The sequence below is a fragment of the Condylura cristata genome, unplaced genomic scaffold (assembly GCF_000260355.1).
Source record: "Condylura cristata isolate star-nosed mole 26May11 unplaced genomic scaffold, ConCri1.0 scaffold00006, whole genome shotgun sequence".
Lineage (NCBI taxonomy): Eukaryota > Metazoa > Chordata > Mammalia > Eulipotyphla > Talpidae > Condylura > Condylura cristata.
Window position 1 is genome coordinate 29642880 of NW_004567107.1, and position 20343 is coordinate 29663222.

General features: G+C 39.8%; 1 protein-coding gene across 1 annotated transcript in view; it reads right to left on the bottom strand.

The window, feature by feature from the left end:
* SPATA31D1 (SPATA31 subfamily D, member 1) overlaps positions 1-20343 on the bottom strand; it is a 66228-nt gene that overhangs the window by 35439 nt on the left and 10446 nt on the right. The window contains exons 2-5 of the mRNA XM_012721246.1: positions 11924-16082; positions 9817-9960; positions 5312-5467; positions 5124-5223 (exon numbers count right to left, since the gene is read on the bottom strand). Of these exons, the coding sequence (XP_012576700.1) occupies positions 5124-5223; positions 5312-5467; positions 9817-9960; positions 11924-16082 (4559 nt within the window). The remainder of the gene's footprint in view (positions 1-5123; positions 5224-5311; positions 5468-9816; positions 9961-11923; positions 16083-20343) is intronic.

Below are 20343 nucleotides of genomic sequence, written 5' to 3' on the forward strand. Positions count from 1 at the left end.
AGAACAGGCAGATGGACAAAGTACACTGCTGAGGGGAGCAGTGGGCGGGCCAGGAGAGGTCTGCCATGCCATGTGGATCTCCTCCGGGGCAGGCGGGGACCGAACTCATGCAGAATTGGCTTAAGCTTCTTTAGTACAGTGCTTTAACCCGTTGCGCCAACAGGGAGAACCCTAAAGATTTACTTTTATTTATGCATATAAGAACTGGAATGTAGGCCTGAGGTATAAAGGGTGATTGAGGACTCACCAGAGACAGGCAGAGGGCACAACAGGTGGAATGACTGAAATACACTGCTGAGGGGAAGCAGCGGACAACAAAGAGGAGGTCTACTGTGGGTCAATACCCTGACCAGGGAATGAATTCATGCCACAGAGGGAACTCATAGCTTGACAGTACTGACTTTAACCCCTGAGGCACCAAGGAAGCCCTGGAGAGCTTTTTAAAGGAGAAAAAAGATTGAACACCAGGTGGGATTTAACCAAAGCTGTCACAACTCTGGTTGTTTCCCCTCATAATCCATATTACTGAATCAAAAAGCTAACTGTGAGCAAACAGTTTAGGCAATTTGTTTGAACATATACTCCTGTCTTTCTAGGAGGGATTGAGTCATGGTACAATTTGTTTAGAAAATTAATATCCATGTGAAAATTATTAAATTCATGTGGTATCTTTTTGAACCAAAATATTTTACAAGTTTTTGTTTTTGGAGCATAATGATAACAATGGTAATCACTATAGTGAAATCTAGACCCTTTCTAGTCTTTCAAAATGGCAAATTTTTCACATTTTTCCATAAAATATGGAAGATGTTAATTTTCAAACTTTAAAGCAAAAAGATTTCAGATTCTTTAAAGAAGCAGAAGTCACAGCAATAATGAACACAGAGAATAAGGGATTATTTTTAGCATTTATCCCATAAAAGTGGCCTCATAAAAGCCACATTCATATCCTGCGGAAACAGGGGTAACAGAGACCTTGGCTCAGAACACGAGCAAGAAGGAAAGAATATAGCCAATTCTGTGATATATTCAGAAGTAAGGTGTTTTCTCCAAATCTAGAGATTTTTATCATGGTAAATGGATCTCAATCTTGGGATACAGAATAATCTCTAATTATATCAACCATCAGCCTCCTTTGTTTCATCAAAAAATGCACCTTTTGATACTCAAGGTATTTTTGATACATATGAGCTGGGATAGGAAGTAGGTCATCATTCAACAAACTCTAAGTGGTTGGTATACATTAAGGTCTTTAGAAATAGATTCTTAGAAGTATACAACCAACCAAGGCTTACTCAAGAAGAAATAGAAAATACCAATAGCCCAATAACTAGTAAGGAAATTGAAACACTAACCAACAGTCTTCCAAAAAACAAAACTTCAGGACCAAATAAATTCACCAAAAGATTACACCAAATTTTCAATTATGATCTTATATCTACCCTTCACAAATGCTCCAAAAAAAAAAAGAGTAGTAGAAGCCTACTAGCTGTTGTGTAAGAGCAACATTACTCTAATTCCAAACTCCATACAAGCATTTCAAAAAATAGAAATTACAAATATCTCTAATGAAAATAGATGAAAATTCATTAAAAAGATTAGCGAGTTGTATTCAACAATACCTTAAAAGATACATATACTATGATACAGTGGGATTTATTGCAGGGACTAAATGATGGTCCAACATGCAAAGTCAATGTAGCACATTAACAAAATGAAGGATAAAAAGCATATGATTATCACAATACTCACAAAAGCATTTAAAATTAATCAATACTAATTTATGGTATCTTTCTATTTATCTATCTATCTATCTATCTATCTATCTATCTATCTATCTATCTATATATATATATGTGTGTGTGTGTGCATAAAAAGAAAAGTATCTCAACAGAATAAAGACCTTGTGTGACAAACCCAACACTAGCATTATAATCAATGGTGAAAATTGAAAACTTTCTTCTAATATCAAGATAACACAAGGATGCCAACTATTACCACTATTACTCAACCTAGTATTTTATGTCTTAGCCAGGGCAACTAGACAAGAAAAAGAAATAAAAGAAATCCAAATAGGAAAGGAAGAAGTAAAGCTGTCACTATTTGCAGAGGATATGATTTTATACATATGTAACCTTAAAGACCTAAAAAAAAAAAAACCCTACTGGAAATAAATTGTAGGCTACAAAATCAATATACAAACATTGGTTACATTTCTATGGACAAATGATGAACCACAGGGGAAAAAATTAAGGGAACAATCCTGCTATCAATCTCAACAAGTGACAGTTAAAGATGTTATGCTGAAAACTTACAGCACTACCAAAAATAAAAAAATAAAAAAGGCATAAACCAAGGGAAATATACACTGTGTTCATGGATTGAGAAATTAACATGAGAAATAACATAAATGCTATCCCTCATAAAAAGATAGCATTTTTGTGTAAAATACTACTCAGATTTAATGCAATCACTATCAACTACTTAATGGGATTCTTCACAGCAGAATCGAAAAATCATAGTTTATTTCCTACTACAAAAAAAAAAAATCAGAGAACACAAATATTCCTAAGAAAATGCAGCAATTATACTACCTAATTTCAACCTATACTACAAAGTGATGGTACTCAAAATAACAAAGTATTAGAATAAAAGTAGACACACCAGCCAATAAAATAGAAATGGGGGGTAGAAATATCCCTATAAGTATATGGACAACAAATTTATGACAAAAGGCTAAGAACATGAAATGGTATGGGAGAGACCCTTCAGTAACTTATTTTGGAAAACTAGATAAGTCACATGCAAATGAATGACACTAGATTGATATCTTATACCATGCACAAAAATTACTTTAAAAAGACTTGTAGACAAGATGACCCCATAAAATAAAAAATGAAAAGATATATTACGAACTATTAAATGATGTCCTTGTGGATATGTGTCTAACAGATAAGGAAATAAAATCAAAGCTAAGCAATATAACTATATTTTTAAAAGTTCTACACAGCAAAAAAAAAATCATGAAAACAAAAAGACATGCTATTTAATAGGAAAAAAAAGGTAAGTAAAACATATCAGAGAAAGGGTTAATACTCAAAATTCATAGGAACTCAAAAATCAACAACCGTAGCTCACCAATTTTTTAAAATGAAATGAAGGTTTGAATACACAATTCACCAAAGAAGACAGAAAAATGGCCAACAGGTCCATGACATGAAAATATGTTCACCTTCTCTTAATGTTGGAAGAATGCAAATCAAAATAGCAATGATATACTGCTGCCTCACTCTGTCCATAAAACAAAAGCCAAGTGTTGGTAAGGATGAAAAGAAAAAGGACCCTAATACACTGTTGGTAGGATTGCTATTTGGGGCTGCAATACAGAAAACAGTTTGGGGATTCCTCAAAATATTAAGGGTCGAAATATCATATGATCTAGAGCTCCACTTCTGGGTATTTCTGCAAAAACGAGATATGAACGCCATGTTATCAAAACAGTTTTCACAATAACCAAGAACTGAAAACAGGCTCCCAGAGGATTTGATAAACATATGGTATCTATACACAATGAAATGAGGGAGGTAAGGAGGATTTCTGAAACTGATATTTGCAGTAACTTCAACAGACCTACAGCATATCATGCTAAGAGAAATTAGTGAGACTAAAAAAAATGAGTAATATATGATCTCACTCTTACCTGGTGATAAAGAAAGAAATGAACAAACAAAACACGTAAGAGTAAACAAACAAAACAGCAGTTACTAGAAGGAAGGACTAAGGGTTATGCTAAATGGGCTATAAGAGTTCAATCTATGATGACAGATGTAAATTACTTATTGTGATGAGCATAATGTAGTGTATATATATATACACATATCTATCTATCTATCTATGTTGGTATATGTCAGTATACCTAGATAATGTCATAAACCAAACTTACTAACCATAAAATGGGCAGGAGGTGGAGAAGACCTACAGACCTATCTTCTGGAAAACCTCACATCCTGCTGTCCTGGAACTTGCAGGCATAAAAAAGAGTTCGGCCTCCTCCCTCAATCAATCAATGCCAGTGCCTTTACTCCTTGACCTGCAGTTTCCACCAACAGGTCTTACTAGACTCACTGCTAGGTCCCACTGGAGGTTAAAGCCAATATGGGTGCTTCTGAAAACAGCCAGCAGACTGTATACATCGTCTAGGCACAGGTCAGGCAGAAAATCAAGATGAGGACCCCTTAATTTCGTGCACACTTGTACTTTGACTTATCGCTATCCTGACTTCCTAGGCCCTGGCAAGCAAGACCCATGCAGTTACTGCATCAGAGGCCACAGCCCATTCTTTGTGTAGGCCCTTCACAATGTTCATTCTGGTCCTCAAAGTTACCCCTATTTGTAAACACTAGCATCTCTTCACACAGCAGATGAGATCTGCTGCAATGCAAGCCATCGATCAGCAACACAGCCAACACAAGGCAAAGCCTTCACAGCCCTCAACAGTGTTAGGATATTGATTCCTATGCTCACGTCTGGAATTGGGTGGGCTGCCCAAGGCAGAGGGGGCTCAAGTATCAGCACTACAGACACGGAGTCTATTCACAATTTCTCTGAGCGTGTCTTCTGAGGCGCAGCCAGGAGTGCGGCTGTGTTTGGTGGGGTAGGAGGAAGAGGGAGGCAGTGAGAAAGGATATAAGAAGCCAGCACCCACAAGCTGGGATGGAAATGGCAGACAACCAAGGACAACATGCCCCATATAGGGCAGGGGAAAGACGCTCGGCCTTCCAGAAACCTCATCAGAATTTAATTTTGAAGTTCCCCCATATAGGGCAGGGGAAAGACGCTCGGCCTTCCAGAAACCTCTTCAGAATTTAATTTTGAAGTTCTCTCACCTCCTGTAGCAAAAATGATGCGGACAGAGCCCTGACGCCAAAAGCGAGGAGACCACAGAGTTCTGGGCACCCAAGCTAAGAGCCAGAAGCCCCAGCTCTCAGGCGCTGCTCCAGCGTGAGTGACTCCGCCCCCAGGGCGCGCTAGGCCCCGCCTAGGACGTGACTCCGCCCCCAGGGAGCGCTAGGCCCCGCCCAGGACGTGGCTCCGCCCCCAGGGCGCGCTGGGCGGGGCCTCACCTGAGAAATGCTTCCGTTGCTCCGGTGGCTTCTGGGAACTTCTGCCGGCACAACTGGGAGGAGTAGACAGGGTCGTGGGGGCCTCAGGGACAGTGTGACGCTAAATTGCAAGTAAGTGTGAAGAGTCTTAGGCATTGATAAGCAAGGACAGTAAGCTTGGGCGGATTCAGGGACGCATCCGAGGGTACTTTCCAGGGTGGTGGGAGAGTATAAAGGAGTGGCGGTTCCCGCTTCGGTTTGGCTGTTGTTTTGGAGTCATTTGGATGAACAGCCCCACGGGACTGCTGGTTCCTCTCTAGTGGTCCAGGACACACGCTCAGGTGAGTGTAAAGAGTGTGAGGAAGCTGGGAGTAGAGCAAAACTGGTACGTGGAAAAGGGAATTAAATAAGAAACTTTCTCATAAACTCCAGCTGCACAGGAACCGTCTTTGCTTCAGGTTTAGTCCAAAAGAGAGTTGAAGAGATGGATGGTGGAAGCCTCCCAGTAAGTCCTTGCTTTTCCATTGCCTGTCCAGAGTGCCACTTCACCTCTCTGCCCTCGGAGCCCGCCACCAAAGTGGGTGTTCCCTATACGTTAAGCGTCAGTTAATAGAATGATTCTGGACACGAAGCCAAAAATGGGAGTAGGGCCCTCCCTGGTGGAGCTATGGGTTAAAGCGCAGCACTATGAAGCTATGGCAGCCACTGCAGCAGGAGTTTGATCGAGGCCAGGAAGCTGACCCACATGGCACAGCAGACCTCTCTTGTCTTGCTTGTTGCTCCGCACAGCAACATATTTCAGGCCATATGCCTGTTCTTTTCCCCACTCTGGCTCCAGTGGATCCTCTTACCACCCAGCATCTCTGGCCTGTACCCCAATTCTTATAAGCATAAATAAATAAAATCTTTATTTAAAAATGGGAGCAAGCATTCATTCGGCTTCTGGAAATAGTACCTCTGTTATTGTCTTTAAGCTTTATTTATTACCCCATTTTCAGTCCATGTGAGATGGTTCTGTTACCTCAACACTCAGCATATTAAGAATGTGGGGGCTCTCCCTGGTGGTGCAGTGGGTTAAAGCACCGCACTCCGAAGCTCTCCGTAGCCGCGTTAGCACGAGTTAGATCCACACGGGAGCTGACCCACTTGGCATGGTAGACCTCTCCTGATCTGCCCACTCCTCCCCTCAGCAGTGTACTTTGTCAGTCTGCCTGTTCTGTTCCCCACTGTCTCTGGTGAATCCTCTCACCCACCACACCTCTGGCCTGTACCCCATTCTGTAAGCATAAATAAATAAATCTTTAAAAAATAATAATAATAATATGTGACCAAAAAAGGCCTCTCATTCTTTTGTCAACAGTAATTGATATGGAATGAGCATATGACCGAAATGGAGATTATAAGATACTAGGGGTCTTTTGAAGAGAGTAGTGGGAGAAATATCTGTTTAGCTGCATCTGAAGCTTGGGGGATCTAGCTATCAACTTGCCAGACAGAGTATCTTACAATGAAGTCAACTCAGACCTTAGATCCAAGAAATGGAAGAGAAATTGAATCATTGATGGCATCACCTAAACCCCCTTATATGGACCCTGAAGCCTAACTGTGAACCCTGCTACTTGATACCATCCTTAGTATGAGAATATCTCAGGTACCTGAATGAAAATACCGCCCCCCCCCCCGCCTTTTTTTTTTTTTGAGTGAGTGAGTGAGTTCAGTTGCACTTACTGGCACCCAAAAATTAGTTACAATATAAAGAAACTTTCGATACCTGGCTTCCTCTTCCATGCAAGCACACTAAATCAATATATATTTCCTTCTCTGTCTTTATTCCTTCTATAAGAAGAATAAAGAAACCTAGTAGAAAGAACTGAGAATATTAAATGGGATAATATAAAAGCAAAAATTTGTCCCACTGCGTTGAACAACAACGCTAATTTTCTAAATTAAACCAGATTCAAAGCCCCATATTAAAGGGTAAAAAGATAACTAGCAGTAGTCATCACTAGGCACCTGTATTTATTGAATTTAGTCTTCATTGCCAAATAGATATGTAGGGAAAGAGAAAGCCTCTTACTGAGTCCATCATGGGATACTTATTTCCCACGCTCATTTGGCACATTAAAAGACACCGTGACTGCACAGTTTTTGTGCCAAGTGTGAGCAATGTAGTGTTTTGTAAAACTTCCTGAAATAGTGGAGCTTGACAATTTGTCATATGAGCAAATATCATTTCATCCCTTAAAAAAATGTGGTGACCCTTAGAGTTCTTGCATACATAAACCATCTACTATTTAACAAACTCATCTTTATATCTTTTCTCAAATAGAGAAAAGGAGGAGGCCCTGCTATCTCTAAGAAACTTTCCCTCTGTTCAATCCAAAATCTTCATCAGTGCCTTGACGCTGCTTTTCTGGGAACATCCATATAAATGTTCTCCCACATGAGAGTCAGGATAAGACTTTTGCAGATCAGTAGACATGACAGCTGTTAACAACCCCATGATACCAAAAACCCAGAAATTCCTGTTAAACAGAGGAGGAAAGTTAACTTTTATTCCTCCTGGAGTCCCCATTGGCAGAGAGTAGAACTAGCAATCAAAAGCTTGATAAGTTATAATGCCTCAGGTAACGTTTGCTTATAACAGGGTCAGAATTCCCACAGTGGAAAATTACCCATTCTTAGCATTTTTAACCAAATCTCCCTCCCGCAGTAAGCACCTAATCTTGCAATGATCATTTCCTTACTTGCTCTGGCCACTGTGACCTATGATAAAAGGACAAGATCTAGAGTCTCCTGGGATAGTTAAGAAGACAGCTTCCACATGTCTCTGAACTGCCATTTGGCCTCCTAATGAAGACAAGGTATCCTTGTGACTCCAGGAAAATAGCAGCCTAATTTAGGCATTGATTCAAACTTAGTTGATTTTTCTAGAAGAAATGTGTCAAGAAAGAAACCCTCTCCCATTCTTTGGGCCCCTTCTTTGAGACTGCAGGTAAGGCCCAGTTCTAGGCACTAAACCTTATTTAAGGCCTCTAGGAATCTTATCCCTTTGGTAGTCCTTGTACCAGTGAAATTCACAATGCTTGAAATTGGCACCAGGGTCTACCTGCCCAGTCTGTGCCAAGGTGCAAAGGTACCAGTCAACTCATACATATTTGCCCTGACATGAGGTTCAGATATGAGTTCAAGGCTATAAGAATTCATAGTTCATTCCCATTGCATCCTATGTTTGTGACATTCTTCAGGTTCCACACCATATCACCTTGAAATTGCACAGTCCTTTGATCCCCAAGTATGTTCACGGAGTATTTGAAATATTTTCCACAGAAATAGCCTCACCTCTCTAGACATTGTTCAGTTGATAAACCTTTCCACTTCATATGACAATTCTGCTTTCACAATGGAACAGAAATCTGGGGGAAAGGCAAAATGGTTCTAGAAGCAAAAAAAAAAAAAAAGGTATGACATCACTCCTGGATAGTGCTGTCACCTCATTTGGACAGGTTACTTCCTAAATATGCTGAGGATGCAAACTCACTCTTACTATTTCATCTACTCTTGCTCTAAATGCAAGTATTGTACACCAGGTATAACTTGATGTTTTACTCCAGGCAAGTATCTATTCCTACTAAACTACTTAATCTCTTTGATTGGAAGTCCACATGTCATTGGCACATGGAAAACCTTCTGGAATGATAATATATGTGTGTGTGGGGGGGTGTGAGTGGGTGGGTGTACATACACACTGTGGGATATATATAGCATACTATATGTAATATATAGCATGCTATATATAACATAGCATGCTATATATAACATAGCATGCTATATATAGTAATTTTATAGTATAGTATATACTATATACTATATATACTATACTCTTGATTTCACCATTACTGGTTTTTTCATCAGTAGTTAAATAATTTTCTCTAATGTTCATGCTGTGAGAATCAAATTTGAAATGATGAGTGGTCTATATTAAATACATTAATAAGAACAGAAATTAAACCTCGCAGCCCATAGGCTTTGCTTCCTCCTGTTGCTAAATCCAGTTGATTCTATAGAAGCTTCTTTAGGTCTGTAGGACAAAGAGAGAGTCATTTGGTGCCCAACGTTTCCTGCCCTTTTGGCTTTAAGACTAAGAGGGTGAGTGAGATAGTTCTAAAAGTTCCTTTCACATAACCATTCATAGTAAATTCACATAGCCTTCTATCTGTACCACTTTCTTCCTCTTCTTTCGATACTTTATACCTCCAACATATCCTCAATTTTCACTTTAATGACATGGATATAGGTGAGATAAAGGATTTGTTTGTCACTTTATCTACTTTTGCTTCAGTGTACAGGGTGGAATGTCCTAAAATAACCCTTGTGTTAGGAGGTGTTCAAAGAAGGCTGCAATAATCTCTACCTTTTAATATTCACAACCACATGAAATTAATCTCCCCATTCTATGTTAAGTTGAACTTAGAAATTTAGCTCTAAAATGTAAGTCATGGGTGTCATTTCATGTATTCATTACTAAAGATTGTAACTTCTGTCTCACTAGCAGACTCCCAGCTTTGATGAAGCAAGCTGCCATATTGGAATGACCCATGTGACACAGGCATGAACTGAGGCCTCCAGCTGACTCCAACCTATAGAGAAAACAAGATCAATGGCCTCAGTCCATCATGCCTTGAGGAAATGAACCCTTCCAAAAACTACTTACATGAGCACAGAAGTGGGGCCTTGATCCTTCCCCATTCAAATCTTCAGATGATAGCCAAGCTCCAGCTAACATCTTAGCAACTTTGGAGAAACCCTGAAGCCGAGAACCCAGGTAAGCCTTGCCTGGATTCCTGACCCACAAAAGCTGAGAGAAAAATGTGTTTTTCAAGACACTAAATTTTGAAGTACTTGTTCCATAGCAGAAGATTATGCATACACACTAAATTACTATTCCATTGGTGTGAGGTATAGCATGGCTTTAGTATGGCACCAAAGAGGGAAGCAAGCTCCTTGACAAATTCCTGCACATATTGTCTTCACACTCAAGACTACTTCACACTTTTTGATTCTGGAATATATCATTGTGTTCCATAAAAACCTGAGTAGCCTCTGGAAGCACTAGTTTAGATAGTGTTGGAATGAATGGAGAATATGGAATCACTGAGTAGGGGTAATGGTGTCATTCTTGCCCTCTGGTTTTCTTCCTTTCCCATTTACTCCACTATTATATTTTCCTTATTCTTAGATTCCTCTTCCCCACATTCTGATGACCATTGTAAATCTCTATAAGTTATGGCCAGGTGATCACTTGAACTTGCAATTGCTATCAAACTAGACAGTCTAAAGATATTTTCCAAGGAACAGCTCTTCACATTCATTCCCATTACTTGAGGAATTCTCACAATATGGAGGCCTTATTGTGAAACTCAAAATGTACCTTTTCAGAAACTTAACATCCACACATCATAGATTTTGCACCCAGCACCCACATGTTCTCTAGACTCTGCCTTGACCAATACAATTCCATAATAGCAAAACTTTTCTATGCACAGCTTCTCAGTGACCACCCACCTGTCAGATACTCTGGAACCAGCAACATTTTCTAAATGAAATTAAGCTGCTATTTGTCAGAAAAGAAAATCCCTGGTTATTTTCAGAGATACAGGTTTTGTCCTTCATCCTGCTCCAGTAGGGCAGAATAAAGGGAGAGAATGAACTGCTCTGTGTCCACATTAGGATAAGGTAAGAATTAGGGGACATGCACAAACCACAAATTTCCTAAAGGAAAGATGGGCTCTCCGGAGTATATGACATTTATTCTTCACCAGGAAGCTCAAAGGAAAGATTTTTATCACTAACCTCAAGGTCTAAATACCCCTCCGCCCCATCCAATTCCACAATATGCTGGAGGCCACAAGGAAGAGCTCTGACTATATAGAGTAACCCACCCTATAAATATATATAATGAAGGAGCAGGTGAAAAGACAATTTAGGCTAAGTTCTGGGCTTTTAAGGTTTTTTTTCTTGCTTCGAAAAGGACTGTAAGTTTTTATTCTTTCCATTAAAAAAATAAGAGTCTGGCCCTCCCTGGTGGTGCACCAGGTTAGGATGCAGCACTACTAGTGAGCTACAGCCACTTTAGTGCGAGATCCCTGGCACTAGAGGTGATCCACATTGTGCGGCAGACCTCTCCTATCTTGTCCACTGCTTCCCTCAGCAGTGTACTTCATCAATCTGCCTGTTCTGCTTCTCATTCTGTCTTTGGTGAAGCCTCTCACCACCCCTACACCTCTGGCCTGTATTCCAGTTCTGTTTGTATAAATAAAGTAAATCTTTTTTTAAAAAAATAAGATTCTAAAATACAGAAAATCTCATAGAATTTAATAAAGGATTTGAGGGTCAAACTTAGAAGGCTACTGTCTGTCTCTCTACGGAAGACTGGTTTAGCTGTCAGTAGCCAAAAGACAAAATCATTGAAAACTAAATTAACCCCTTCCTCTCTATATATACAAGTCCTGAATTATTCAAAACCCATGCCTTCATGAAGCGCACAGAGAATACCACTCTCTATTAGAAGAATCATTTATTGAAGAGAATTAGTCAATGTCACTGTTATGGTTTGTGCTAAAGAAAACTTGTCTTCATCAGAGGCTCTATTAAAAAAAAAACTGCAAGATTTTTAACAAAGACTGAATAAAAACTATGAGGAAATTTTTTTTTTATTTCTGAAAGTGCTGAAGAAGAGTTTTCTGTTTGAATAGAAGAGTCAAATCTCTCATCACAGTGCTCTCATCATGGGGGAGGGTGCCTGGAGACACCTGACATACATGATGCGCACAGATGGGGCTTGGATGAGGTGCAGACTCCCTGAAGGATGGGGAAGGGTGTAGACTTTCCCAGAAAAGCTGGCCCGGAAAGGCCACAACTTTTGGAGGATATGTTACCCTGCCTCCATCCTGTCTAACATTTGAAAGACAATGCTGGTCAGCAGAGACAGCTTCTTTGCTGCTGGACTTCATACTTGCCCATTCCCTTTCTCGTGGATCAGAGAGAGTCCCTTCGTTTAAGTGTTGTCCCACTTGGGGCTCTATTTTTGCCTGATGTCTTAACACTGAGCCATCAGATTCATACATACATGCCACTTTTTCCTCTAGAATCTTCCCAATGGCTGTCATAAGCTCAACTGCTTGAGGAGATTCATAACTCATAAAGACAGCTGCACTTTGAAGTGGGTCTTGATGTTGTGCAAAAGTTGGCACAAACTTGACTTTTTGTGGGGAACTTTCCCGTCCTGTGTTTCTTCGCTTGCAATCAAGCCACTGAAATAATTGCCTTATCTTTTTTCTGAGGTAACTTTCAGTAGAAAACTGTTCATTCCCTGGCAGAAATGGAGAAGTGTCCTCTAATTCTCCATTCTCAACAGTCTCTCTCTTCTTTCTGGCTTTTGATGTCCCTCTTCCTGAGTCCTCACTTCCAGGTGAAGTGAGAACTTCAAATCTTCCTTCTTCTTTGAAGGCCACTCTCTTTGCATCTGGTGAGTTCTTATCCTGGCACCTCCTTGAGACTTGTTCAGGGACCCTCGTCTTCTGTAGCTGTTTTTTGTTCATCCTACTATCCTCCATGTGGGCATACAGCTCCCGGGAGGCTTCTGTGTCCCCACAGGAGAAGCTCTGGACAAGAGTCTGTGAGGACTTATGGGTAAGATTATCTGAAGAAAGGGGCATGTGACTGGGATGACCTTGGGCCTTGCTCTGCTCCCCACTCTCCAGTTTAATTTTTAATTCATTAAGAAGCTGTTTTTTAAAGTCTTCTGCTTCATCATCTCTGAAGCCCAGTATGTTTGTGGAGGGGCATTCAGTGGCCAAGGTAGTTTCTGCTTTAATCATATTGATATTTATCTCTTGGGAACTTCCTGTCTCTGTAGTTGTCAAAGTGTCACCAGATTGTGATTGAAAAGCACACAACTCTTCAGCCTTGTATATCTCCCTGGACACACTAAGCATGGAAAAATGTTCTGAGTTCTTCTCCACCATCATTTCATTCTGAACCATTTCTACTCTAAAACTAGAATTCACATTCTTTTCCACTGGCTCATATCCATCATCAGTCAGCCTTGTGGGTACATCTAAGCTGCATATATTGTCTAGTACAGTTTCAGTCTGAATGGCTTTGTCAGTGATGCTAGTTGTGACAAACTGATGAGTCTTTCTGACATCCTTAACCCTCTCAATGGCTGTAAGGTCATTCTTGACATCAAAGAGTGATATTTTCAAGTCTTCCTTCCCTTTACTGCCTACACATGAGATAGCCAGGCAAGGTTGGTCCAAGTTGGGGACTGATTTTGTTCTTCTCATATTGTTTCCCTGAAAAGTTTTAGTGCTTTGCTCAAGAGACTTAGACATCTCACCTTTGAAAGTCATGCCAGAAATACAGGCAGCTGAGGCTAGAAAGTCAAATTGGGGGAGAGGCCATGTCTTGGCTTCTCTCAGCATATAGAATTTTATGGATTCACGAACCTTGAAGGGTAGGCCCCACATCTGATTTACCTGAAATCTTATAATATGGGATTCTAGTACCTGTCTAGTATTAGAGTCAAGAAAATAAGGCTCTAGAGTGGTAATCTGGCAGTAGGCCTTACCTACTATTGTGTTAGCCAAATTTTTGCTTTTTGTTTTGATATGGGAACCTCCAGAAGGTAGAGATGCACTTCTGTCAGCTAGCCATGAACGACATACACATATAGGTATCCTACCCACTGTGATCTGCCAAAACTTCCTGCTCAAGTGTAATCTAAGAATGGTTTTCATTTCAGTGTCCTTCATTGAGACACTTAATAATTCATGTCTTTGACCATACCTTGAGCGAAACACACAGTTGCTTTTTTTGTCAGAGGCTGTACCCAAACCCTTCATCAAGTAGAATTCAGAGATCCTTTGTGAGCTCTTTCCTAGGATATGCTCAAGATTCTGCCTTATGTCCTTCACATGAAACTTTTCCCTCTCATGGAAACTTCCTGAAATACTACAGTCAGTCTTTATTAGATCTGTGTTATTCTGGATCTGAAGCTCAGAGCGTTGTGAGTAAGCAAGTGTGCCTTTCTGCTGGGATTTTTCTGTTAGCTTACACTGAGGTTCCAGGAGTACTAGAGACTCTGTATTCCTACAGGCATGGAGGCACTGGTGTGGGATTAGTCTCTGTGGAGTATGGCTGTCCAATTTCTCCTGGGATTCACTGGTCATACAAAAATGGCCAGGGAGGAAAGAAACAGGTACACAGGCCTGGGATGTATGCCTAACCAATGGAATATTGGGGGGGTGTGGACAAATGGGCCCTTGAGGTTTGTGGACTTTGGAGACTAATCCCCACAAACATTCCTGATGCTTCCGCAATGCATGCCATTTCAGGTGCTGATTTTCTGTTGTGATAGGAGAGTCTGACTCATTCTGGCATGTACGAAATGACATTCCATAGCCTCTAATCTGGGACAGAGAAGCAGATGGTAGGATTGGAAATCGTGATTGAAGGTGGGCTTGGGGCTGGATCTGAGAGAAAGTTACAGGATGGAATTGAAATTTACTTTGAGACATGGGACTGGAATGTACATTGGAGAGGGGAATGGGATGGGAATGAAAAAGTAGTGGAGATTCTTGATCCCACCTTTGAATCCCAGAAACTTTACCTATTCCATTGAATAAGACAAAGTGAGGATCTAGAGTGGAACCACTACTAGAAACTAGGAGAGTAGCCACTAATGACTCACTGTGCAAAGAAGGAAGACCCCAGAAGAGTTGACTGTATTTCTGCTGCAAATTTTTCCCCAAAGTCTTGACATATAGGAGCTGTGGACACATGTGCACCTGCTTAGGCTTGCCTTTAGTGTTCCAGCCAGTTCTTGGGGTTGTGGCTTCTTGGACATCAGATGACTTCAGTGAATTACCTAAAGATGTCTGTGAGTCTTCAGGCCACATTTTTTTAAAAAGCAGTCCCTCCTCCTCTGCTTTTTTCTCTAAAGTCTGCAAAGTTGTTCTCTTTTTTATTTGTCTCTCTAAGAGATCCTGAAGATTAAGACCAAGGAAAGAAAGGTTACTGGCCTCCAAGTGTTTAGTAGCAGATCCTTCCCAGAGATAAGTCTCTGGAAAATGGACAGAAGCATGCTCTTGCTGAATATCGGAATTTGATAATGAGGGGAGGAATAGGTTCTCATCATGAGTCTGACACCAAGGTAATTCTGAACATGATGGGCTTGAATCGTCAGGGCCTCTGGTTGCTGGGACATACGTGGACAGCCCTCCAGGGTTATCTGGCGATGAGCTCTCTGGGACAAGCTTCTTTAAGATGGAAATTGATTTAGATTGAGACACACTTAAAGTGTATTCTGGTGATGATGAAACAGACAGTGTCGATGGTTCAAGATGAACAGCATATGAATCAGTGGAATTCATTACTTGAGGGAAATCTGGTAAGGCATTGGTGTTTTGGGAAAGAGTGTGATCAATTGAGTGGGTATGCAGACATAAAGGGGCCTCTGGTTGGAGACTGTCATCTACTCTCTCGGTTTCATGTGGTGGGAGAGGGCAAAAATTATTGGTTGATGGTGGGTAATTGTCCAGTGGAAATTTGGAATCCCCCTGAGGTAAAGGTTTTGGTGACAAAGAGTAACCTGGTGGTGAGGGTGAGCAAGAGTCGTCCACAGGGGTCATTGGGTTAGGTGAGATAGTGAAAGCGGGTGGGGGGGAAGGCTCAGGCAGAGGAACTGATGTTAGGTCTCCTGGAGGAACTACTGAGAAGGCAGGGGACAAAGTAAGTGATGACTCAGTCACAGGAACTGTGGAAGCCAAATGCGACACAGAAGGAGTAGCATCTTTCAGGGCCTTCCGGAACACCAGTCGATAAACCTCAGCAGTTGTTCTATTACACACCTCACAGAAAGGGTCTGGACATAACAACTGACGACACTGGGTGATGGTGTGATGCTGGCCCAGGCATCTGCAGGAGACAGAGGTACAAAGCTACAACCAGGACCAGAATAAATATGTGGAATCTAGTAAGTCTAACAAAACAGGGACCTCATGACACATACTGTCCTCTCATAATTTCCTGTTTTCTTGATCTTACAATATACTTTTTATCCCTCATCCCAAACTTTAGCATTTTGACTCTGAAGATTTTCCCTCCCATGTCAATCCTACACCACCTGAGGACCTTGGAATTCTAACACTGCTACACAGAAGAACATAGAAAGGAAGACAATGTTTGGTCACCTTTGCAGAAGAGAAAACACCTCCTTCGCATCATCTGCTTCTCTCTGGCAAGTTCTCAAACCTGGGAAACCAGTATAGTGATGAAGGCAGATACAAAGAAATTTTACAGAAGACTGAATAAAAAGTCATTTAGTTGTATCCTTGGTAGATTGGACTTGGAGAGACCCAAGAATTAGTGAGCAAGGTCCCATCATCAATTTTAGTAATAACAAAACTCACATGTATGTGTTGTTTTATCATTCACCAAGTATTTCACATGTATTATCCTGTGTAATACTCAGTACCATCCTGTAAGGATTATAGGTTACCTCAAGAAGGAATCTAATCTTCTATGAAGTACGAGTGCTTTTAGAAAGTTAGGGGACAGAAATTCTGATGCTCGGTATATCCATGGCCACCTGCTGGGCGATACCCATTACCCAGGTCCATTATTGCTCGTGTCCTGGGATGGGCAGAGCAGGGAACCTGAGAAGTGTCTCAAGTTCTAAATGCCATTTCATTAGCCTTTTCTCAGAGGTCCCTGTTTCAGAGGGGAACTAACATTAGCAGAGTTCAGATTTGGGAGTTCCTGAAAAGGAGGAAGAGGAGCACCTGTGGAAAACTAATTTGGAATAGGCAGAACCTTACCTTTGGGTGTTTCACCTTTCCCTTTCTCCTTGGCTTTGTCCTGAGAACAAAAAGAATGAATGGATGGATGGATTTAATTCTGCCACTCTTTATAGAAAACTCAGAAATACACTCCAAGAATAAGAAGAAATATACCGTTTTCATTAGTAAAGCTTTGAATTCCTTTTTTTAAATAACCTTTTAAACATGATAAAAATATTTTCCATTTTCCTTCTTTAAAAACCCAAAGATATTACCTGTGAGATCTACATTGTTGTTCTCACTCAGCAATTCTCTATTTAGTGAGGTTTAGAATACTGAGGCCAATAGTCTTATATGGGCTCTATTAGATGGGATCCTGGATCTTAAAAACTCAGGCCCTAACCTTTGCTCAGGGGCACTCAACTCAGCTCTGCTGTTCCAACATTTCAACACTCATAAAGACTTGATCAAGTGACACCTATCATGGGGATATGATTCCTGATCTAGTGTTGGGGAAATTTGTTGTCCTGCAGAGATCCTAAACTCTCTAAGTAAGCTGATCCTAAATCACTGTGTTGATATGTTATGTGGAAGTAGAAACTTACTACCACACCCAAAGATCATCTCATCTGTAGATTACCCTTTATGGTTAAAGAAAGAATAAGTGAATTAAAATATATATCACAAGAAACTATCCAAATACAAATAGAGAAAAATTTAAATATTTTAACCTAGAATATTCAAGGACTGGGAGAAAGATTCAAAATATATATGCCTGCACACACACAGATATCAGATACACACACACACATAGACACACAAACATGGGTGTCTTATGTCTTGTGTGTGTGTGTGTGTGTAATTGTAATACCAGAAGAATACAATCAGTATTTGGAGAGGGGGGTTGTTTATGTTTTGTTCATTTTTTTCTTAAAGTGTTATAATCCTCTTAGTTCTCCCACCACCATATCATCCACAAACCATCACCATATTCCCTTGTGTCCTCCCCTCCCCTGTATTGCACACCCTCTCACTCACTCCATTGCTGTGTGCCTCAGTTCTGTGGTCAACTTGCTAGTTTTTACTTTTTCTTGACCTTTTATTGGGTTTCTCTATATTCCACATATGTCAGACTTTCTGGTATTTATCTTTTTTATTCTGACTAATTTCATCTAGTATAATCCCTTCCAGTTCCATCCATGTGCAAATGGCATGAATTTGTATTATTTGCTTACTGAGTAACAGTTCACAAGATAGACCACAACTATTTGGTCCTTTCATCTATTGAGGCATTTGGATTGTTTCCATATCTTAGCTACTATAAATAATGCTGCAATAAACATAGGAGTGCAGACTTCCTTTTGAATTAGTGTTTTTGTGTCTTTTGGGTAGATTTCTAGGAGTGGAATTGCTGGACAATATGATCCATGCATTTTGAGTGTTCTGAGGAACTTCCACACAGCTTTTTACAGTGGCTGGAGCAGTTTTTGTTCCCACCAGCAGTGCAAGAGAGTTCCTTTATCTCCACATCCTCTCCAGCATTTGTTATTTTTAATTTTTTTTTTTTTTAAAGATTTATTTATTTATTCATACAGAACTGGGGTACAGGCCAGAGGCTCAGGGACGGTGAGAGGCTTCACCAGAGACAGAGTGGGGAGCAGAACAGGCAGATTGACGAAGTACACTGCTGAGGGGAGCAGCGGGCGGGTCAGGAGAGGTCTGGCTCGCCATGTGGTCTCCTCCGGGGCAGGCGGCAGGCGGGAATCGAACTCATGCGCAAGTGGCTTCAGATTCTCAGTGCTGTGCTTTAACCCGCTGCGCCACCAGGGAGGGCCTATTTTTAATTTTTTTAATGTTGCCCATTCTTACTGGAGTGATGTGGTATCTAATGTGGCTTTGATTTGCATTTTCCTGATAACTAATAATGTTGAACATATTTTTCATATGCTTGTTGACTGTTTGCCTTTCTTCTTTGGAGAAAGATCTTTCTAGAGAATCAATATTTAATAATGACCAAAGATTTTCCAAAATTCATGATAAATGCTAAAAAAAAAAAAAGCTATATCTGGACATATAAAATTCAAGTGAAAGGAAAATAAGAGATAAAGTCATGAAAGAATCCAGAAGTAGGGAGGCACCCTTAAACAAAAAAGGGTAAAAATTATGAATCTACATCATAAACAACACAAGCAAGAAAGTAGAGTGAAAACTTAAAGTTGGAAGCAAAAAAAAAAAGCAAACTATAATTTTATATCTAAAGAGATTAGCTTTCAAAAGTGAAGGAGAAATTAAAATTTTCTCAGACAAACAAAAGCTGAGGAGAGCCATGAAGAAAACTAGCCTGCTATGTTGTATGAGGTAATTCTTCAGGGAGCAGGAAAAAAGAAGATACCCTGGAGCTACATAAAAAGAGAAGGAATACCCCTGGAGATTATAACTGAGATGGAAAAACTTAACAAAAGGATGTAAAAATAAACGATTATATTATTTTTAAACAAATTTAAAAAGAGAAGGAATAAAGAAAAAAAGTAACATTTTTCTTAATTCACTTACTAATAATACAACATATTGTGTAACTATAGCACTTATAAATGGAAATGAAATAAAATAATGGAATAACAAACAGTAGGGAGGAATTGGGCAAATACTGTTATGAGTTTTGTTTAAGGGTGCCTCCCTACTTCTGGATTCTTTCATGACTTTATCTCTTATTTTCCTTTCACTATACTACCAATGATGTGATATGCTATTATATAAAAATAGACACAGATTAGTTATAAAACATATAAGCATATATGTGTGTGTGTGTGTGTGTGTGTATGTATAAAATAAATTCTTAAGGCAACCATTAAAATATTTTAAAGAAGAAACAAAATGGAATTACTTAATATTTATTCAAAACCAGAAAAGTAAAAAATAGCAGGAAAGGTAGAAAAAATGGGGAAGAAGAAAATAGATGTTATTTATGCTATAAATAAAAAAATAATTCCACTACATTGGAATAATCACTAAAAGTAAATGCTCAAAATTCACCAATTAAAAGAGGCTGTTAGAGTTGAATAAAAAATAAAAATGAGATTATCTTTGGTGTGAAAAAAAACATTAAATATGAAAATGCAGATAGAGTAAAAGTAAAGAAGTGGTGAGAAATGTACTATGTTTACACCAACCAAAAGGAAATAAGAGTGACCTCATTAATTTCAGACAAAGAGTAGGATAGAATACATTGATTTGTCAGAACTAAAGTTAGGCATTAGGTAACAACAAAGTGGTCAGTTCTCCATTAAGAAACAATAATTCTTACTAAGCTAACAAATATGTAAAGCAAAAATTGGTAGAAATGCAAGGACAAATAGATGAATCTACTTTTACTGAATCTACTTTCAAAATGTTTCTAT